We start from the raw sequence: 22,136 nt of genomic DNA on the forward strand, positions 1-22,136 counted from the left end.
TGAGGTTCTCGACTCCTCTCACGTGGGCAAGTGATCCCAGGGTGTCCGCAGGCAACCAGATCAATAAGCACCATCACAGACGTCAGGAGAGAGGGAACGGTCCCTATGACCCAGGCACTTCACTTTGAGCAGCCTCTCAGACATGGGAGGGGTCACTTCTTCTCCACCCTACCCTCCCTCCCAGGCTCTATGTTGAGGGGAAAGATAAGGACGCAGGGAAGGTCTATTTCTTGGCAGAGGAGCCTCCCAGCCCTAGATCCCTCCCCACAGAGCCCTAGAACCCACTGCTTCTGACTTGAGTCCTTGAGTTTTGAGCACATTTGGGTTCAGATGGCACAACCACACCTAGATGTGGTGACATCTCTTCTCATCTCTATCTGTACATGCTGATAACTAAACCCACAGAGGCCCCAGGATACTCACAGGAGGCTATTCTTCCATCCCTGGCACATCCACATTTACTCACAAACAACTAGCCACATCCAGCTCTCCGTGAGGAAGCCTGCACATGTCTACTTGCACACACCAGTGCACAGCAATCCCTGAACACATTACACACACACACACACACACACACACCAGATTCCGAAGCAGGCAGGACTCATTCAGTCCCGACACTGCCAGCAACATCACTTACCACTATACACACACATCCACTATACATCTATTATACAGTCACTATACACACTATACATCCACTATACACACACATCAACATTGCCATTTGTACCCTCCCCATTTGGAACAGGAAGGAGTCCCCACAGGGAGGAGTAACCTAGCTGGGGGACGCTGGGCAACCTGGGACTGGTACAGCCAAAGCCAAATTGCACTAAGGTTCAGCCTGGGGACCAACTTGAGTAGGAGGGGGCAGGCTGTATCCTAGCCATTACCCAACAGCATACAGAAGACATCCCCCCATACCCCCCCCCCGCCCCTGCAACCGAAAAAGCAGAGCCTGTGCGTATAGAGTTTATTCACTGCCTCAACTGCCTTCAGAGCAGACTCAGGCTCAGATGGACGTTCTCCACTCCTCTCATAAGCCTCCCTCCCTTCTGATCATGTGTTCCATTCCTCCCCACCCCCCTCCATAACTCTAAATTTGAGAATTCAAGTAGCCAGCTTGTTAAGCTGTTTGGAGCTAGGATTCTGTTTGTTTGCAGCTTCAGTTCCACATCAGTGTTCATTCTCTCGATTGTCTGCACACACTCGCTCTCTGCACACATCACACACCCAGAGCAGGATCACTCACTCACCCACTGGTCACTCCCTCCCCAGTGACAGCTTTACTTCTTTTCTGTCCATTGTACAAACTTAGTCACACCTAGTCACGCAGCAGCACACACTGTCACCCCCAGCTGCACATGCTCCGCTTCCATCAGTCAACTGTACATGCATGGTCTCTCAGTTGCACACGCTCTCCTGACACACTCACTGACACACCCTGTTGATGCTGGAGAACCTGGCCACACACACACACACACCCACCCCCTCAGCCCCAGGGTCTCCTCCTGGACTGGCAGCTGTTAGTCACCAAGGTGACTTGCTGATGGCAGCCCTGAATCTGGGGGTGCAGAAGTGGGGCCCCAGGGAAACTCAGGTGGGAATTCTCCTCCGTCCCGAGAATCGCTCCCTCCTCAGACACGATGCACAGGCCCAGGACCACCACCTTCCTTTGCTCCAGTCCTGAGCCTCATCTTTGGCAGACACTGTAAACCCACCCAGGATCGAACTCCCAGCTCCCCCAGGTCTGCTGACCTCTCCCCAGGACCTCACTGGCACAGGCGCACAGTCTAGGGAGGCATCCAGTTCCCACACAAACCAACCATCCATAGTTCTATAGTCTAACCATCACCACCCAGCACACCCACAGGCTCCTCCCACAGCCGACCAGGGTCCTCTCCACCTTACTACTGCCGCTTCGGACCTGCTGACCCTCATGACCCCAGTTTGCTCAGATTCCGGGTCCCCTCACCCACATATCCTGCAGCCCCCACCCCTGTCCACTCTGGGCCCCTTACCTAGCCACTCCCCCTACACCTGCGCTCCCTTAGGCCTCTTTCCCAGGTGTGTGTGTGTGTGTGTGTGTGTGTGTGAGGGGAACATCTGTATTCTCAGCACAAACTACTTTCTGCGCCCCAAGAAAGAGGGTTGGTTATCGGGGTAGGGAGCAAAATCAAGGTGCCCCTGGGTTCTAGCTGTTGGAGACATGCAGGGCGGGGTGAGTGGACTTCCCTGGACCTGGAGGCTCAGAAGGGTGGGGAGGAGGGGGTCCCCGCGGCGACTGGCAGGGGCGGAGGGGAGGCGCGCGGCCCCAGCCCGTCCCTTTCAGGGGGGACTCATGCATCAAACTTCAATTTTCCGGACGATTGAATTAGTGATTTTTTTCCTCCTGAACTAAAATACACTTAAGTCTTTGGGATTAATTACCACGTTCTGGTCCCTCAGACTGGAGTATTACTTATCGGAGCTGCGTCTGACACCGGCCCGACACCTCGTAAAATAAGGAACTGCGTCTCCTGGTCTCACCCGGCGCCGCCCGCCGGCCCCCCGGGCCGGGAAGGCGGAGCGGGGAAAGCAGAGCTAACCGGATAGAGCAGAGGGGTCCAGCCGGTCCGCGCGCCGCGGGGTCCCGGGCCGGAGAGCAGAACCTGCCCGCGTCCCGGGACTTGGCAAGTAGGGCCGAGGCCTCAGACCCAGCCGTGAAGGAAGAGGCAAAGCCAGGCCGCTTCTCCAGGGCAGCGGGGAAGCGAAAGTGGGTCTGCAGAGAGGCCAGAATCCTGAGTACGCAGGCCCGCGACGGCCCCGGGCGGTAAAGTAACTCGGGCAACAGGGCTGGCGGCCCGGAGGGTCCCGAACCTTAACGAACCTCGCCCCGAGAATGGGCGCAGGGCCCACAGCTCCTCACACGATCCAGGCCACACTTGCACGTACACTCACTCTCGGAGAATAAACACATAATGCACGCGCCCGGCCCCCACAGAGCGCACACATGCAGTGAACACACCACGCACAGCCGCACCCGAGGCCCGCCGGGCCGGAGCCTGCGAGACCAGGGTCCGCACTTGGGTTGGAGGGCCTCTCGCATCACAGGTTCCCGCTGTAGTGCCCGAAGCTCGGCCAAGGCCATCCCAGCGCCCGGGGCGGCGCGCGGGTAGCTGCTCTCAGCGGAGCCGGGATTGCCTGGGAGAGGGTGAGCTAGAGCCCAGGCCTCCCTGATCCCAGCTCCCCCTCCCGTCCCCAGACAAGTCCCTCAGCCCTTGCCCTCGGTCGCCGCCGCCTCCCTGCGCGATGGGGCCAGGAGACTAGCCCCGCACCACGCCGCCTGGTCGAACAAGTGGGACCTCCAAGGCCACGCGCGCGGTCAGCGAGGCTCCGGAAGCCCACGGGCAGCCTGGCGGAGGCATGGAATCCAGCGCAGCCGAGAAGACTGCGCCAGGGCGGCTTGAATCCGCTCCCCAAACGGTGTGGGACCCTGCACGGCGCGCTCTCCCCGGGCCTCCTTGGGTTCAGCCCAGGGCTCAGCGTTCGCGTCTCTCCCCTTCCCTCCGACGACTGCAGTTTCTCCTTCCGCCCGCCTTCTCTCTGGCCTATAGAAACAACGAATTCCTCCTCGTCTTCCCAGGCCTGGGTCCAAAGCCACCTCCTCCCTGAAGCCCCCTCTACCCGGAGCCCGAAGTCGTTTCTCCGAGCTCTGCAAGAGGCGCTTCCCTGCCCCTCGGCCTAGCCTCCTCTGTCTTCGCTGGGGTACGGCAGGCCCCGTCCGCTAGACTGGGAGTTACTTGAGGGCCGGAACTGGATCTGATTCGTTTTCATTTCCCCAGCCCCCAGCGTGGCCTGGTGCAGAAAAGACGCACAACAAACATTTGCTGAATTGAATGGATTTTCCCCTTTATTTTATTAATCCTTTCCCTTCCTTCTTTCCTCCTTTCTTTTCCTCCTTCCTTCCTCCCTCGTTATTTTTTATTTCTTGGTTATATTCAATTGTCATGTTTTTCAGGCTCATTAAATCCATTTAGAGACAAAAGAATAAAAGGCAGAAGGGGAAGGAGGGGGAGGAGGGAAGGGGGATGGGAGGGGGAGGCCAGGGAAGCAAACAAATAACCCGCTTTAACTAGACGGGCGGATAAATGGCCCCGTTTCTCCTCAGCCCCGATGCGCCTGCTTAGCTGCGCGCCCCGCGGGCCCCGCAGCTCGGGTGGGCTTAGCCCCGGGGCCGCCGCCCCCAGCCCGAAGGGACCCAGCAGCGCCCGGCCCGGGGCCGCGAAGCGGGGAGCGGCCCGAGGTGCCAGGGCCGCTTCATTGGGATTCATGGGCGTGTTGGGCGGGCGGCCTCGGGCTCCGGGCGCGGGGCGGGGGCCGGGCGGGGGCGGGGTGCGCACGGCGGGCGCAGATGCCCGAGTGACCGCCGCGCCGCGGTCCCTGCGCCGTCTTTGTGCCGGGGAGGCGCGCGCGGGGACCTAATCCATCAAATTGTCTACAAATTGTGAAGAAAATTCAAAAACCATATGGTCGCCAGCGCCGGCGCGCTCTGGGCTGCGGAGGGCCGTGGCCGCGCCCGCACCCGGAGCCGCGGGGGGCTGGGCCCGGCTATTGTCGCCTGTCAGCGGCCGCCCGGGTCCATTCGTCCCGGCCTTCATGGTCCGCGCTCCGAATTACAGACCCATCCATCCTGAGAGGGCGATTTATGTCGCCCGGGAGGAAGCGGCCTCACGCCGGCGCGGCTGCCCGGCCGCCTCTTTCCTTCTTTCGCTCTCGCCGCTCCTCTCTTTTCCCCATTCCCCTTTTCTCTCCGTCTCTGTTTCTCTCTGTGTGTGTAGCTTTTCCTCTTTCTCCCCTCGTCTCTGTGGCTTTCCACTTTCTCGATCAGATTTTTGAAGTGTTTTTTTCTGTTCTCCTTTTTCTATTTTTCTCCCTTAATTTTCTCGTGGACTCGCACGTTCCGGATTCAGGCCCCGGGGCCCCAGCGCCTGCCCAAGAACAGATGCGCATTTCTCACATCAATTTTGCTTAGAAAAAGAGACGAGTGGCCTGGAGGCGGGACCTTCCTCTAGTGACAGCGGCCACTCGCCAGCCCAGTGATAACAAAAGCCCAGAGAGAAACCCGGTCCGTTCGGAAAAGTGAAAGCTGCCCCTGTTCCTGCCCCAGCCGCACTCGGGGCGCTGGGACACCCCCCCGACCCCCCGCAGAGTCCTTGGTAGATTTCTCTCTCTGTCCCCAGCAGCGTTCGGGGCCCAGAATTTGTGAGCGTTACCAGAAAACCATCCCAACCCACAGACGCCTCGGGCTCACATCTTCCTGTGCCCATGTCAGCAATTTAGTCTGCCCTCGTGACTTTGGCTTTATTTCTTCCCTCCCCCAAGGCTGAGGCCCTCTGGTGAACCGAAACTTGGGAGCCCTCAGGCTCCACCCCGCTGTGGGACTGAGCTGTACCACCCAAGGCTTAGCCGGTGTCCCGGGGAGCGCAGGAAGAATACCCTTGGGTCCCGGCTGCGATGCACGAACCCCAGGGCAAGTCCCCCCACCCTCAGCCTTTGCCGCACATAAATTAATTTTGCACCCGTGGTGCCCTCAAAGTACGCACAGATTTCCTCCCAGCGTTGTACGCCTCACTTTTTACCCGGACCTGGCGAAGCCCGCTTCTCTCGCCCCCTCACCATTTGGTAGCTGCTGCGTGTTCGTGGGCAACAAGCGCCTCCTCTCTCTCACCACTTCCCCCTCACCCTTCATTCTCACGCCTGCCCCGAAACTCCTCCAAATCGCCAAGGCCTAGGCAGCCCAAGAGCAGGAGCCGAGAGACACCGAGTCTGCCGCGGCTTCACTGAAGAAGGTCCACTCATTCAGACACGGTCACCGCCGGTTCTAGTAAAATGGCAAAGACTTTATTTATCGGAGAAAGAGGCCTTAGGTACAGTCCGGGAGGGAGAGGGCAGGGCAGGAGAAGGGGAGTGGCACGCGGGACCCACCCTCATCCAGCCACCCTTGTCTGGCCAAGACGAGCTAGGAACAGGGCATTGGAGACTGCAAGACAGACCCAGAGCTGTGGAGGAGGTGGGGTGAGGGTTTAGGTGGGCCTCCTCTCAGTCTCTGTCACATGCAAAGAAATTCTAAAAAGAGTAAAAAATAATGCTTGGACTTTGGGTTCCGTTTTCGTTGGTTGATTGGTTGTTGGATTTCCCCCTGCTTTGTCCCTAAGACCCGGACCCCAGTAGTCAATCCAAGGCAACCAAGAGAGGGTGGGAAGGAATCTTTAAAATAACGTTTCTGGGCATTAGGAGGCAGAAATGGCATCGAAAACAGACTTCTCCCCGGGGGTGTTGTGGGGGGAGATTTGATTTGAAACTTTCGAGTCAGGACCCAGTTATCCCCCTCAGTCCCTTCCCACGCGGGGCGGGGGGAAATAAAGGCAGAAAGGAATAAAAGAAATCAACTGCAATAGGTCTAGGGAGGTGAGGAGGGAGAGGACCGGTGCATTCGCCACATGCAGAGAAAAATCAAAAAGTCGGGGCGGCCCCCTCCCCCAGACCTCGAGGTTAAGTGTTTGTTACCCTCGATTCTGCCTCGCCCTCAGCAAAGCCGGCAGCCTGAGCCTTGAAATCAAGGAAATCTCCGAAACTTTAACAAATAAAAGAAAGGAAGAAGTCGGGCTGCGGTGGGAAGAACCCGATATATAGGCTTAAATACTTATACAGAAGCCATACAGAATTGCACGGCGAGGGCTCCCGGGGCGGTGGAGGCCGCGAGCGGCGACCGGCTCCGCCGGCTAGCCCGGGTTTATTGCTTCGAGAGGGAAGAGGCGGCTGCCGGGAGCCGAGTCCGGGCCAAGGACGGGGAGAAGGCGGGAGTTGCAGAGGAGGTCCCAGCTCCCCTCGGCGGTCCGGTCCGGGAGGCGGCGGGCATCCGGCGCTCGGAGCCCGGGGGCGGTGGAAGATGCCGGGCACCGCTCAATCGTCCACGTCGATTTCTTCGTCTTCCTCGTCCTCCGAGCAGTCCTGGCTGCTGGCTGGCTGGTCTGTGAGCGGGGAGGCTGGCGAGAGCTGCAGGGGCCCGGCGCCCGGGGCCTGCGGGGCGCCTGGGGGGAGTGCCGGAGAGCCAGGCCTTGACTTAGCCCTGCCGCAGCCGCCGCCGCCGCCGCCCGCGGCCTCCGAGTTCTGCTCGAGTTCGGCCAGCGCCACGATGTCCATCTGCCCGCTAGGGCCCAGTTTCTTGGCGGACTCCACGTCGGCCTTCATCTCCTCCAGGTCCCGTTTAAGCTTGGCGCGCCGATTCTGGAACCAGGTGATGACCTGAGCATTGGTGAGGCCCAGCTGCTGCGCAATTTGGTCGCGATCGGCGGGGGACAGGTACTTCTGGTAGAGAAAGCGCTTCTCCAACTCATAGATCTGGTGATTGGTGAAGGCTGTGCGCGACTTTCGTCGCTTTTTGGGGGTCTGCCGCTGCCCAAAGATGGTCATCCCGTCGCGGCCTGCGAGGAAACCAGAGTATAGGCTTGCGCCCGGGGAGAGGAGACCCCACCCCGGCCCTTACTCACCCCACCTAGACCCATCCGGCCATCAGTCTGCCGCTGTTCCCTTCTCGGATTAGATTCGGCCACCTGGACTAGGGCAAGCCTAGGCTATGGCAAGCCCCCTTCGTCCATCTCTCGACTACCGGAAGTCCCTAGGAAAAAATGTTTTGATCTCTGCCCCGTCACCTGAGAGTTCGTTTTGAAAGACCCGAAGTCGGTAGAACATAAGAGAGCCATACAGGGACGCTCTGACTGGGTGTGAATGTTGGCTCTCCACCTCGTCGCAATCAACACGACTCAACTGCTACCCAAAAGGTCCCAGCAAAGGCTCTCCATTCCGCACCCAAGGAACAGGGCTAGGAGTTACCAGGCCACTGAGAACGGGAGGGAGCCAGGCAAACTGCGGAGAGATCTTGGGTTCCCACCTCCCCTCCGCGGTCACTCGACTCTAGCTTATCCCGAGGTCCCTAGAAGACAGGGTTTGGGTCCTGTTCCACGCATCTCCACTCCCAGTGGTAGCGGCTTGGGTTGGAGGGCCCTGACGGCCGGCGTGTGGGGTGAGACGGGAAGAGACACAGGGCAGTAAGCGTGGGACACACGGAACAGGGCGCGGGGTGCTGGGCGCGGGGGAACCCAGTGGCGGCGCCTACCTTCGGCTGCCTGCAGGACGCTGACCTCCAGCCCCTTAAAAGTCTTGCTAGCGAGCTCCTCAAGCGCGCACAGCGGCGAGGTCTGAGAGAGCAGCGCGCGGCCCGCCAGGGGCAAGCCGCCCGGCGCGTGCTTGTCCGCGGCCGCCAGCAGGTGCGCCGCCCCGCACAGCGAGTAACTTCTCCGCACAGACGGCTTGTTGAGGATGTCCTCGATGCTGAACGGCGTCAGCGGCTTGTTGGAGTTGGCGGGAGGCGGCAGGTGGTCCAGCGGGCTGCGCCGCCTCTCCTCCCCCGGCGCCGCCTTGCTGTCCTCCTTGGAAGTCATCTCGGCCTCGTTTGGGGGCCCGGCCCGGGCGGCTCGGGCCTCGGGGACCCAGCCCGCGGGCAGCTCGGGCGCCGGACGGCGCGGCGAGGAGCAGGCGGGAAGGAGGCCGCGCCGGGCAGGGCGCGGGCCGGGCTCGGGGCCGATTAGCGCAACGGCAGAGGCGAGCAGAGCCTCACGGGGCCCCAGGAGGAGGGCGCTGACGCGGGCGCTGCCGCCGCCGCGGCTTCCAGCAATCCGAGGCCCGAGCCGGGGCGCGCCGCGCGGGTCTCCAGTTTCGCCAGCCCCGGTGCTATTTAAAGGTGTCAGGTGGCTCCGCGGCGGTTCCTGGCCCAGGGTCCTGGCGGCAGCAGTTGGAAGAGCCGAGGCGAGGGCGCCGATCCCGTACTGCGAGGGGAGGCGGAGAGATGGGGCAATTGAGTATTGCTAACAAGTTAGCCTTGATCGAGGAGTAATCAATTATCTGCAGCGGCACTTCTCTTTCTCCGTCTTTCTCCTCTCTTCTTTCTCTCTCCTCCCGTTCTCTCCCTCCCTCTCTCCCTCCCTCTTCTCTCTTCTCTGCTCCCCCCGTCTCTCTCCTTCTCTCCCTCTCCCTCGTCCTCTCTTCCACTCTCTGTCTGTCCAATGCAGGCGGCTCTAAGTTGGGAAGCTCATTAATTAGCGGGCCTGGGGTAGGAGGAGCCGGCTGGAATTAGCCTGCCTAATGCGCCTGTCAGTCCGGGCGCTGCGCCGCGCTCGGCCCGAGCTGTTTGTAAATTACATTAGCCGCGCCTTTATTGCACCCGAACCTCCGGCGACTGAAAAGCCGCCGCCCCCACCCCAAACTGCGACCTGCGCTCCCGGAGCACCCGCCTCCCGCCGGCCTGGCTGTGATGGCAGCGCTGGCCCGGAGGTCTCGGGCTCTCCAACCCGGGATTTGGCGCCCGAGAAGGGCGACAAGAGCACAGCCGGGGAGGTATGCAGCCGCCGCGCGGGCCAGGTAAGACCGGGAGCCTGGGTGGGCCCCGTCGCCACCCAGAGCAGACTTTGTCGAGCTGAGATCAAGGACGCAGCGCCCCTACCCCTAGACCCACTTACCCCTCACCCACGGCCTTGGGCGACGCGCCTGGCGGAAGGAATCTGCAGCCCTCGGGGTGGCCCGCGGTAGGTCCGAGGAGGTTCTGCAGCCCTGGGTGAGGCGACACAGGACACAGGGGTGAGGGAATCCCAGGGGTTGGGGGAGGAGGCCAGTCCGAGGACACAGCCTTACCCAGCCGAGAGGTGAAGGGGTGGGGGTAGTTCTTGATGGCTCTAGGCACCTCTCCCCTGGCCGGAGCCGAAGCGACAGCCTTACCTCCTCCCGCAATTTTGCACACTCGTTTCCGGCCTCTGCTCTCCGGGCCGACTGGGGCCACGGCCCGTCTAGTGATCGGCGTCCGACCGAGGTAGCCGGGCCGGGTGCCGGGGCTAGGCTCAGGGCCTCCCAGCTGCGCTCTGCCGGGCCCCGGCCGGGGCCCCGCTGCCGGCCCCGCCCAGCCCAGCGCCCGGCTTGAGTGCACCACCAGGCCGACTCCAGCTGTTCCGGATGCGGGGCGGGGGGCCCAGAGGAGGCCGGGTCACGGCTGGGGCTGCGCTCTCAGGAACCCGCAGGGAGCTGGGGTTCGAGTGAGACTGGACACTGGCAACCCTATGGCCCGAACTCTGCGTATCAAGCGAGCATTTGTGTGCATTGGTATTTGAATGTGTTTTTGTGTTCGAATATGTATGTATGTGTGTGGTTCTCCACGGATATATTTGTGTAAACGCATGTGAACTTGTGGGTATTTGGGCATGCCTATGTTTTTCAGTCCCCTGAGGCACCCAAGGGGGTTGTGCCCCTAGTTTGTTTTTTTTTTTTCTCTCTCTCTTGAATCCTTCCTTTGGTTTGTATGCAGCTACTTGCCCTGCCACCCTAGTTTTCTGTTTCTGCCCCTGTAGAAAGGAGGGGAGGAGGTGACTGGCTGCAGCTGAGGGAGGAATAGCTGCTGTCCTCACACACAGCCCCAGCTCTTCCCCTGGCTTTGTTTGTAAACTCCGGGGCAGGCAGCGCAGTCTGGCAGCCCTGCTTGGTCCAGAGACGGCTCCAGAGAGGCCAGTGCAGAGGACCGTGGCCCAGCTCAGAGGCTGGGATGGGAAGAACAGGACCTCTTGGGCTTCTTGCCCTGTCTTACCTGCTCCAGAGAGAAAACCAAGCTGGACTGCGGGGCAGGGGACAGGTTCTTTTCCTGGATGCCTCTAGCATAGGGACCTCTGAGCATCAGAGATCAGTTTCTTTATCTCCCGGTTAGTTGTTTGTTTGGAAAAGGGCTTGTAGCTCTCCAGAGTAAAAAAGGATAGCGTAGGGAGAGAGGATTCTCGTTTGGGACCCCAGTGACTGCCCCAGGCCTGCCTGGCAGTGTTGGGAAGAGCTATTTACCCTCGTCCTGTCTTTGTCCTGCACTTTGGGGAAAGGACAGGTACTTTAGAAGCAGGGATGGTGAGAATGTTCCCCCAGAGATGCAGAACTATCCCCCAGGCAGGCGGGTCTCTGATGCATCAGTGCTACTCTGGGAGCCATGAGGTGAGGTTGGGCCTGGGGTCAGAGTCCAGAGATGGTGAAGAGAGACCCGAAGAAGAGGGCTCTGGGGAGCTGAACCCTGCTGGCTTGGAAGCTCTGAGATGGAAAGGGGTCTTCTCTCTCCTATCACTTCCTGCTCTTAGGATTCCACCTCACCTCTCGCCCACAGCCCATTCCTGCCATAACCCCCAAAGCCATGACCCAGAGCCTCAGGCAAGCCATATCCAGAGGAGGCCCCTTCACATCAGGCAATGGGAACTCTTTGGTCCTCATCCTCTGGAGGAGCTCTCACCCCTACTCTTCCTCCGCAAGACAGGATCGCAAGGACAACCCTGCTCCTCCTGTCTCCCAGTCCCTCAGGACCAGCAGAATTCAGGATTACTGTGAGGTTTCCAGGAAGGTGAGGAATGTGAATTGGGGAGCAGAGGGGTGGCAGCATAGAATGCCTCCCCCTGGAGCCCTGTTTCCCTGGACCTTTGGTCTATGGCCACGTTGTGTGAAAGTGCACAGGACATTCCAAAATCATCTGCTGCGTTACCCCTTCTAACCACCGTCGCCAAATCTTCTTCCTTTCTTGGCAGGTACCTGCTGTCCAATCCCAAGGTTTTGGGGGTTTTGGCCTAATTGGTTGTACTCTCGGCTGGCCAAACAGCTCTGGCCAGCATAGCTGGGGAATCAGGGGGCACATGGTATCACCTGCCCATTTTGTTCAGGGTCCCCTAAATTCATCACCTCATCGAGATTATCTTCAAAAACTAGTCCACTGTTACCCCCCACCAACTCACTCCAGACCTCAACGTGTAGGAGGGTGGAATCTTCTGAACTCACAAGAGCCCAAACCCACCAGGAGAGCCCAAACCCTTCTGCAGAGCTAGGGGCTGTGTTTGGAGTTTGCCCTTAGCCTCATTCCCTCTCCTGCCAGAATGGGAGATCCCTTAGGGCAGGCAGGGTCCATGATGTGGGGGTTGTCCACTTCAGACAGTCACAGGCTAGGCAAGAATGAGGACACCCTCAAGTATTGGTTGAACGAGTTTTTGTCAGGCAAATGGAGTATAGACAATTGTGTAGAGGGGGAAGGCTTGGGCTTTGGTGGTCCCACCTCAGAGGAGTTTTGGAGATCATGAGATTTGGAAAGGGAAGTAACTCAGAGACAGGTAGGGTAGGGGTTGGTTGGAAGGAATATACCATTGCTCCAGGATCTCACCTTCTGCTCAGCCCCCTTCCAGGCATCCAATGCTGGATCTGGAAGGCTTCATAGGGTTCCGCACTTCCCAGTCAGCTGAGCCATTGTCTTCTCCCCTGGAGTTGGTCCCGGAGTCTGTTCCACAGAGGGAATGCCTGTCTTCAGAGCCTGGTCAATACTGCATCCTGACTCCTGAATTCCTGCTTCTGTCTATACCACCAGGGTATTCCAGTCTTATTCCATCTCCACTGCAAGGGGAAGGGATTATTCTGCCCCAGATCTGCTTTTCCCCTAGTTTCCCTCCTCAAACAAAGAGGAGGGAAAGAACATTGCATGAATTGTGAGGATAAGGGGAACTGTAGACTGACACACAAGGAGTTATTCCTTAGCATGGGAGAATAATTCAGATAAATCCCCAAAGGCTCTGTCAGCTTTAATCCAGATTGTTCTGGTAGCCCATTCATTTCCAGATTATTTGTGTAAGCATCATGTTGGCCTTCAGGCCAGAGCTTCCCTGAGAAAAAAAGTTCTGACATTGCTGGAAATGACCACCAAGTGGGATCACTTTTGTCCCCCAGGGACCTGCTACTGTGACACTCCTCATGGAATTCAGAGAGTATTTCTTCTGCTGTCGAAGCAGACTCCTGCCACCCTGGCTGAACCAGAACTGCCCACTTGGTTTTTATTTTCTGCCCTGGGCCACCTTCTGCAGTAACAACAACAATAATAACCATGACAATAAACACCATAAGCCCTTACCATGTGCTTGGCTTCTGGCTAAGAGTTTTATTGATTTCACTTATTACTCACAACACTATGAGATAGTTACTGCTATTACCCTGATTACATATAAGGAAAATGAAGCCCAGAGAAGTTAAGTAACACAGCCAAAGTCACACAGCCTGTTTGGGATTAGTTAGGACTTAAAGACTGTTTTTTGTTTTTTTTTTTCTGACTCAAATCTTAATCCTAGAACCATAAGATTTTTAACTGGAGTTCTTTGAATGGACTTTAGGGGCTCTGCAGATCCCAGACATTGTGTGTAAAATTATGTATATGAGCCCAAGTGTTCATATTTTTCAGGGGCAATATTATGTAACACACTGGATTCTCAAAACGGGTTGGAGATCCAGAAAAGGTTAAGGCCAGAAGCAGACCAATAGGGAAAGGGAGAGAGAAGCTGCCTCTCTGCAGGCCTAGGGAGCAGGGAGCCAGCTGCTCTGAAATTCATGCCAGGCTCCAAGCCTGCTTCTGGACCTGTCCTGCTGTCTCTGACCATGACCAGCTCTCAGGACCTCTTCTGGCAAAGAGAGATGGGGGCAGGCTCTAAGACCAGGGCATTTTTTTGGAGAGCACCCTTCCTTCCTTCTCTCTTCTCACCTCCCCAACTTCTTTCATGAACTGAACTCCTTTAGAGCCTAGTGACTGGTGGTCCCACCACATGAGCCAACCTCTTTCTGGCCCTTTAGTCCTGCATGGGGTAACTGATTGCCCTTTGGAAGTGTAGGGGGATCAACAGACCACTGAGTAACATGGACAGATAGAGATGAGACAAGATGCTCAAGGCCCAAGTGCCCATATTCCTGCAGCCCTCTTTTTGGTCCCAGGCCTTTGCTTCCCTCACCCTGAGGCCAGAAGTAAATCTATTGCTACCCCTCCTGGCACTTTTTTCCCCCCTACACTGCATGCTTATGGGATTTTAGTTCCCTGAGCAGGGATCGAACTTGGGGCCTGACAATGAGAGTGCAAAATCCTAACCACTGGACCACCAAGGAATTCCCTCCTGGCACTTCTTGCTGTTTTTAGTGCTCAACTCATCTTGGGGAAACGTTCCTGCCAGTTCTGTCCTCTGTGCCCCTTCAAACATTCCCCACGGAGATACTGTCAGATTGCCAGGAACTGCTGGTTGTTGTCTGTCCTTCTACCTCTTCACCTGGCTGTGAACTTGGGAACCTGAAACTCCTCTCCATGACCTGTGCCAGCCTGGCATATATGAAGAACTCTCAACGCATTTGTTGAATGAATAAACTAAATGAACAAGAGATAAAAGGGAGAACTAGGCAGGGACCTCTGCCTGTGCCCCCTGAGAAACAAGAAGGGAGTAAGGGAAGGGTAGGTGCATTGCTTTTCCAGCTGCGTGCAGATGTGTGAGGCACTCCTGTGGCTCATACCTCCAATATACATGAAGGGGCACAGAGACCCATTCTTTAATGCTTTTTGGCCATGGTGGGTGGGGAGTGTCCTAAGTTCTGGACCCAGCTGTGGTATGGCCTGACTCAGGAATGGAGTTTGTTAACCTTCTCTCTCTCTTTTTTTTTTTAAAAAAAACAGGCTCCCATCCTATTTTGAGCCCAGAAGCAGAGAGGAAGAACAGACAGAAGGAGGAAAGAGATGGGCCAGGAGTGGCAGGAAATACACCTCCTCCCCAGTAGCCCAGGGGACTATGAAGAGGGTAAAGGACAGGGGCCGGGGGTGGTGGGGTGGGGGAGTAGTGTCTGGTTCTGTCGCACAGGGAGTAGCATTTGAAATGAGCCATGAAAATCCAGAAGCACTGGGGTAGGTGCAGAAGTGAGGACCACTTTCCTGGTAAGCAGAGAAGCTGAGCAGGAGGCCAGAAGTGCCAACCCAAAGGGTGAAAAAGAGTGCCCCTCACTCCCTGGCCTGGGCATCAAGCTGCTGAGGTTGGTTGGTCCCTTGTGCACCCTAAGCAGGTCTGCCTCCTGGGGCATGGGCTGGTGGCTCCTGGTATGGTTGTTTGGGGCTCCAAGGGGGAGTTGGGGACAGGCTGCACCCCAGTCCTTGCCGGTCCTGGGTCCACAATAGGGGTTCCATTCTCTATGCTGCTATGCCATCTACGGAAGCACCAAGAACTGATCTCCTACTAAACCAACTCCTGGGTCCCTGAGCTCCCTAAACCGCTAATGGTGGTCAGGCTACCACAGAGGTCTCTGCCTGTGGGCGGGCGCCAGGCAGAGGAGCCTGGGCCAGGCCAGGTGGATCGGGGGAGGAACCTAAGCGGTGAGGGGGGAGGAGACCTCGGAGCCGGCCAGCGAGCGTGGTTAGGCGGGCTCCAGAAAGGCCTGAGTCAGGCTTCTCATAATAAACTGCACGTGAATAATTCAGCAGCGGCGCGGGGGCTCATTGCATTAGCGCCTCACCTTCCGGCTGAGGGGAAGGGGGGGTCACTAACGCGCTTGACGAGGGAGACAGAAGACTCCTGCCCACTAGCATCCTGGGTTCTGCCCGGCCCAATCCCAGGAGGCTCATCGGTCCCCCAAATCCCTCCGGCCCCACCGGTCGGAGGGTGCCTACTGGGCAGGGCTGTCCCAGCGAAGCCGCTCTTAAGACCCCAGGCAAGAGAAAACAGGCAGCGGGATCAGGGTAGGAATAGGGGAGGAGGGGGCCCGACCTGTGGGCAAGCGAGCTTCGGCAATGCCCAGTGGCACAGAGAACGTGGGCGGGGTGGCTCTGAGCAAAGAGAAGAAGGCGGGCTCCAGTGCTCAGAGCCCGGGGATGCCCAGGGGCTGCTTCGTCTGGGCCGGGATTTTTCTTGTGCTCAGAATGGAGCTCCAGGGAAGCTGCGGGACTTTTCACCCACGGTGGATGCCCAGGTTGTGCTTCTTCCCCCACCCCACCCCCACTGACCCACCGACCCACCCACCCATAGATCCAGTTCTCCAGGCGACAGCCCACCCTCCCACAGCCACCTCGCGTCTGCCTGCGCTGAAGGGAACACGGGAGGCCTCTAGGCCTGTTGTTCTCCGACTCTTTGCGACTCCATGGACTGCAGCACGCCAGGCTTCCCTGTCCTTCACCATCTCCTGGAGCTTGCTCAAACTCATGTCCATTGAGTCGGTGTTGCCATCCAACCATCTCATTCTCTGTCGTCCCCTTCCCCTCCTGCCTTCAGTCTTTCCCAGCATCAGGGTCTTGTCTAAATGCACACCACCTTCAACCTTATTTCGTTTGAGCAAAGCCAACTTCCTCTGACTTTTCCATTTTCCACCAACCCCTGGGCTTCTGATTTTGAGGGTTCGCACTCATCCCATCCAACAGCCACTGCCGCTTGATTCCTCCGGCTCTCCCCCAGAACCGTTCACTTCCAGACAGTCGGCCCCGCCCTCTCTCCAGCAGCCTCTGCACTCCTACGAAGTGAACCTCGGGCCGCCGGAGACCCTCGCGCTGACACCGCTGGCCCTTCGGGGCCGGCGCGACAGAGGCCCCAGTCTGGTCTCCGGAGGTCTTGGGCAGCCCGACGAGAAGTCCGGCCGAAGGAACCTCGCGTCCCTCCTTCCCTGCTCATCCCTCCTCCCACCCCAGCAGAATCCTCGCCTTCTGCTGCTGCCGCCTCCTCTTCCTCCGCCTCTACGCATTTGTCTTTCTTGGTTCGGTGCCTTGGGTTTCCGGAGGCCAGGCCGCTGGGGAGGAGGCAGGCTGGGGTGTCTTTGCAGAGGCAAGTGAGATGGACTGACGGCACCTGGACCCCAGACAGCTCCACCACTGCCCGGCAGTGTGTTCTTGGGTAAGTCTCTTAACCTCTCTGAGCCTTTTCCGGGCAAAGGTCAAGAAATTTAGGGAGACTGATGGATGAGAGATTAAGTTATTCGATTTGTTTGGGAAAAGAGGTTGCCTGCTTTGGGGCCTGAGAAAGTGAGTTTCGGGAGTATACTAGGTCCGAAACGACCATTTATTTTAACGAATATTTCAAGAGCAGTTGGTAGCTGCTTATTTTTCTTTTTTTACAGCTGATGGGTTCCCAGGCATTAGAAACGTCTCCAGTCCTCACCACATCTTGGTTTTACTGAAGAGGAAACTGAGGTTAAGACTGCGTCCCGCTGGTCAACTGCACAGGTGGGATTCCAACCTGCCTCCGTTTAGGAGGCGCTCCTAAATTTGAGCCAGGCAGCCTCCCTTGGACTGGCAAATCGAGCCCTCACAGGGCTGGCCACCACCTGAGCGAGGAGGGGTTGGGCTGAATCGCTAAGCATTCTCCTTTTTTTGTGTGCCGGAAAAGCTTTGAAAATTTTTTCAGGTAAACGATTTTGGCCGCTCCCCGGGAAGGATGGAAGGGACACCCACGGAGGGGACCTCCAGCTTGTTGTGGGAGAGCCCCTAGGGCAGGACAGGGAGGGAAGCTCTTCTCTGAGGCAGAGCCCAGGTTGAAGCCTTCGCACCTGGATTTTTCCTCTTTCGAGTTTATCCATATGCTCAGCCTGTCCTGTGTAGCCCACGTCTTCAGAAGACCAGGTCTTGGGGGGCGGAGGAGAAGGCACAAGGCCCCCTCCAGGGCACAGGTATGGCCAGAGGATGCCCGACTCTTTCACCCCCTCCAGGGGAGCCTCTCTGAGGGAAGGTCCTCCTAGCGGCAGAGGAATTGGCTGGGGCGAGTGGAGAGAGGCAGGTGGGGACCGCTGGCTGGGAAAGGAAGGCTGGAATCCAGATTCCCCAGCGACCCCGTCCCAAGCTCCCGCTGCAAGGTCGCGGCATGGCAGCCCCGACAGGCCACGCGTCCCTCGACACAAGTCCCATTACATTGTATTTATGTTTCACTTTATTGTTTTTTTTTTTTCTCCTCGCTTATTATTGTCTCACTCTGGGGGAGGCAAAGGATATAATATATTCATCTTTATTATACCAAATCTGTGTGAAGCATTTAATAAAACGCTGTTTCCACACAGCCAGGGATTAGTGTGAGCTATTCTTAAGTTAATGCTCGGGTACGGAGGGCGCCTCCGCGGCAACGCCTGCTGCTGGCGGCCGGGGGGAAGCGCAGGCCCTGGATGGTGCGCCCGCGCCCACCCCCAGCACACGGTGCCCTTACCAGACCGCCGTTTCTCAGTGGCCCCTCGGGCCCCAGCCTGGGGGAGGGGCTCCGAAACAAGCTCCCTCCAGCGTTTCTAACTCGCTTCGGGCCTCGGTCTGCGACTATCAAAGTGGGAAGAGAAATCCTATAGCCGCTTGCGTCTCAGGGCTCTGTCTTGGCAGGCTGAAGAAGCCGCGGGGGTAAACTGGACTTTATAAGCTGGAATGGAAAAAGAGGAGGATTTGTCAGGACAGGGGTTGATGAGGGACGGAGAGAAACACGGAGGCCACAGAAAAGTGGTTCTCGGCAAAATAGACCCCCAGGCTGAACCCCAGCCCAGGCTGGGGAGCAGAGTGCAACTCCAGATTGAGCAGAGGCCAGGTTTTGGCCTGCCTGGGCCTCACCCTGAGCCTGATAAACGTGACTGACCGGAATCAGGATCCCCACCCCACCCCCACCCCCCAGCAAGCAAATTGAGACTCAGAAGTTCAAGTGGCTTGTTTGAGGAACCCAGCTGGAAAGTCGCACAGCAGATCGTCCTGCTCAGTAGCTTCCCTGGTGGCTCAGATGGTAAAGAATATGCCTGTAATGCAGGAGACCTGGGTGCAATCCCCCAGGGAAAATCCCTGGGTTTGGAAGATTCCCTGGAGAAGGAAATGACAACCCACTCCAGTATTCTTTCCTGGAGAATTCCATGGACAGAGGTACCTGGTGGGCTACAGTCTGTGGGGTCACAAAGAGTCGGTCACGACCTAGTGACTTTCACTGCTCAATGTACTTTAGAACCCGCTTGCCTTGTGTGTGTTTTTCTGGCACAGATTTGGGCACACCAGCCTTCCTTTAGTCCCTTGTTCCCTTGTTCCAGGGCTGTGGGAAAGAGTTGGGGGCAACCAGGCCAGGCCAAAAGGAGGTGTTGCGCAGGAAAGGATTGGGATGGGCAGATAAGTCCCCCTAGTTAGAACTAACACCCTCCTAGAATTCTCAGTCCCCATCTGCCCCTATCACCCCCTCCTGTAGGCTGCTGGTAGGAGCTTCTTTGGAGGCTAAGGGTACTTGAGAAATCTGACAGTTCCCAGCCTGGGGCTGGCTGGGGAAGGGTACCCACTCACTGTGTGGTAGGCCTGGGACTAGGATGAGGCAAATAAGGCACTTAGGGAACACAGTTTAAGGAAGTACTTGTTCTCAGTGTTGTGTACAACCCCTGAAATTTTGTGCTTGGGCATATCACTTGTCTCATCCTAGTCCCAGGCTCTTTGTGGCCCCAGAGAATGATTTCACCTTACCCTTATGAATGAATATGTAGAAGTGTAAACAATGGAATGAACTGCTGGGCGTGGGGGTGGGGGTGCGGGGGGAGGGCAGTGAGCTTTCTCAACAGGTAGAGTATGCATAGAACCAGCTGGAAGGCTAAAAATCTGTCTTATTGCCATCATCGTATTCTTCATCATTTTATTGGGTTGGCCAAAAAGTTCATCCCAGTTTTCCCATAACATCTTATGGAAAAACCCCAACAAACTTTTTGGCCAACTCAGTTCCTCATGTATTTTGTGCCAAGTAAGAGCTTTACCCACATTATCTCAAGCAATGTATTAAATGTCTTTTGGCTGAGGATGGGTGTTAAAGTCTCTGACCTTCTGGATCCTTTCCATCTCTGACAGTCTATTGTTGCATAAGATAAAGGATACTTCTGTTGATTTTGGTTAGTTAATTATAGTTCAAATTATAGTTATTATTTGAACTTGTGGCCTTTCCTAATGAGTAAGCTCATTGAGGGCAGGCACTATGTCTAATCTCATGTTTTTTTTTTTTTACTCTTCCTTCTCCTCTATGATCCACACAGGACTAAGCATGTAGCACGTGTTTAATAAATGTGTACTAAAAAAAAAAACACATGAATGATCAAAAGCTGTCTGTCTACCTGGCCATTCACTTTCCATGCTGTGCCCATCAGAGCTATGAGGTGGCCCCTGGGAGAGCCAGTACCACCTCTGCAGTCATTGTTCCCCTTTCCCTGCAGCTGTGCTGAGTTCAGGCTGGCACTTATAAAGCCTCCTCCTCACTCACGCTTCCAGCTCTATTCTAGTCTGTGGGCAAGACAAAGGCCAGCCCAGCTTCCACCTGTGCAGAGGAATCCAGTCTCATACTGAACAAGCCTTGGAAGAAACCATTTGGGTTGGGGAGGAGGCCTCTGGAAGATCAGAGCAGGCAGGGGACCTGTAGCCAGAGAAGTCTGCCTGGCAGAGCTGGGACTCGAGTTCAGTCTCGGAAGATGGGAAGGACTGAGAGGTTAGAGGGAAGAAATCGAGTATTCCAGGTTAGAGGGAGGGGAAGCAGGGGCAAAAGGACAGAGGCAGGCGGGACTGCTCATAAAAGTTTTGGGAGACAGTAAGCTGGCCTGGCTAGGGTACCAGAGGACTATAAGTGGAAAAGATGTCTGTGGAGTGCCTTGAGTGTCCTGATCCAAAGTCAGAGACCAGAAGTTGGGGTTCAGAAATCAGAGTCTAGAATTCTAAGCCCAAAGCCACAGTCCAGAACTCAGCCTTGAACAGAACTGTCTTCTAGGTTGACGTAAGATGCCATCATGGGTTCCAGACTCAAGAGGCATGAGTGTCCTGGGTCACAAGATGGACTCTTCTGATTGGCTTGGCCCAGGAAATGCAAGGCCTGGTGTGGGCCCAGAGCCAGCCTAGGCCCACCTGAAGCCCCATGCCCTAGGCCTGGCATGAGTAGCTGTACTGGGTTCTCCCAAATCAGACCTTAAGTCTGGCATCATCTGCCACCCAGGAGCCCTGAGCTGGGGCCAAGAGTCACCCACCAGTATACACCCTTCCACCCGTCCCCTTTCCTTCCCTCCATCCTCTGATATAGGTGGAATCTAGGGCTTCTAGGTTGGACCCAGCTGGGCTAGGCCGCTGGGGGGTGGAGCCGTGATGCCAGCCAGCGTGTAGGCGTTGCTGTGCCGGCCTGTCATGGAGCACAAGCCTGCCAAGGAGCCGGAGCGCTGTGCCGCGTGGAGGGTGTCAGGGGTGGTATTGTCGGCGCACAAATGCTCAACTTTATGTACTTTTAACTAGAGGTGTAACAGATGGCCCCGTTTCTGTCCAAGCCAGGGAGACTGGTGCCCATTCCGGCTGCAGCCAATCAATCCCGCCACTCTGGGGGGAGCTACAAGCTGGGCTGGGAGGCCTGGAGCCAGCAATCGCGCAAGGCTGTCTGCTTGGGCTGGCCCAGTCCTGCCTCTGCCAGCCGCTCAGCCGTGGGCCTGGGGAGGTAGGAGGGCAGGAGAGTGGCAGCCATGCCTGGGAGCCCAGTCAGAGGCCTGTCTGGGAGAGAGTCTGGATCCACCCATCAGGACCCAAATGGCCAGTGAAGACATTCAAGTACCCAGCCCACCCCACTTTGTCCTCATTCTCCTGTGGTTCCTGCTTCGTCCCTAAGCCCCAAATCTCTAACCCCAAAACACTCCAGACTCTTAACCCTGCCGTGTCCTGCCTTGTAGACACCAGATGTCGCTTGGGACTGTGGGTAGATAGAAATGCCTTTGGGAGAAACAGTTCACAGAATTGCAGATGATGTCAAGATATCCAGGGAAGAAGAGAAAACAGGATCCATCTGGAAGAAACTGTTACCCTGTTCATACATTCAACCAGTCAACACTTGATGAAAGCCTACTATGTGCCAGATCCTTTTCTAGACACTCGGGGCACAATGATAAATAGGACAAAATTCCTGTCCTTGAGACCTTCTTGGGGAAAGACACACAAGTACATGGGTAACTGGAGTGATGAGCCTTGGCTCATAAAAGTCTCCACAAGGACCATAGAAGCACAGAGCAGGAGCATTTAACCCTATCTATCTGGGAGATCCACGGAAGATGCCAGCAGGAGGCCAGCTCTGAACTGAGTGTTAAAAGACTGGTAGGGGCTGGCGTGCGGGGATGACCCAGAGGGAGGATGAAGGGAGGAGGGAGATGGGAGGGGGGTTCAGGAGGGGGAACTTATGTAAACCCGGGGCAAATTCATATCAATGTATGGCAAAACCAACCAATATAATATTGTAAAATAATTTGCCTCCAATAAAAAATAAATTAATTACCTA

At 56.7% G+C, this 22,136-nt stretch overlaps 2 protein-coding genes and 1 pseudogene across 3 annotated transcripts; 2 read left to right on the top strand and 1 right to left on the bottom strand.

The window, feature by feature from the left end:
• Positions 1-4,505: 4,505 nt before the first annotated feature.
• Positions 4,506-5,424, top strand: LOC148776012 (uncharacterized; annotated as a pseudogene).
• Positions 5,425-5,858: 434 nt separating this feature from the next.
• On the bottom strand, positions 5,859-9,993 carry LBX1 (ladybird homeobox 1). The gene is made up of 4 exons (XM_055424836.2): positions 9,811-9,993; positions 9,562-9,645; positions 8,156-8,864; positions 5,859-7,463 (listed from the first exon to the last, which is right to left on the bottom strand). The coding sequence occupies exons 3-4, from the start codon at positions 8,478-8,480 to the stop codon at positions 6,943-6,945; spliced, it is 846 nt and encodes a 281-aa protein (XP_055280811.2). The 5' UTR covers positions 8,481-8,864; positions 9,562-9,645; positions 9,811-9,993; the 3' UTR covers positions 5,859-6,942.
• On the top strand, positions 8,812-21,919 carry LOC129555431 (uncharacterized). Of its 2 annotated transcripts, none has more exons than XM_088842274.1 (4): positions 8,812-9,456; positions 11,222-11,452; positions 14,567-16,757; positions 16,981-21,919. In XM_088842274.1, exons 1-3 carry the CDS (start codon positions 9,181-9,183, stop codon positions 14,582-14,584), a joined length of 525 nt encoding a protein of 174 aa, XP_088698400.1. In that variant the 5' UTR covers positions 8,812-9,180; the 3' UTR covers positions 14,585-16,757; positions 16,981-21,919. The 2 variants fall into 2 exon arrangements, with proteins under 2 accessions (XP_088698400.1, XP_088698401.1); XM_088842275.1 differs by having other exon boundaries at positions 11,369-11,452.
• The last annotated feature ends 217 nt before the right edge of the window (positions 21,920-22,136 follow it).

The sequence above is a fragment of the Moschus berezovskii genome, chromosome 12 (genome assembly GCF_049115385.1).
Source record: "Moschus berezovskii isolate FMDL1 chromosome 12, NW_MosBer_1.0, whole genome shotgun sequence".
Taxonomy (NCBI): Eukaryota; Metazoa; Chordata; class Mammalia; order Artiodactyla; family Moschidae; genus Moschus; species Moschus berezovskii.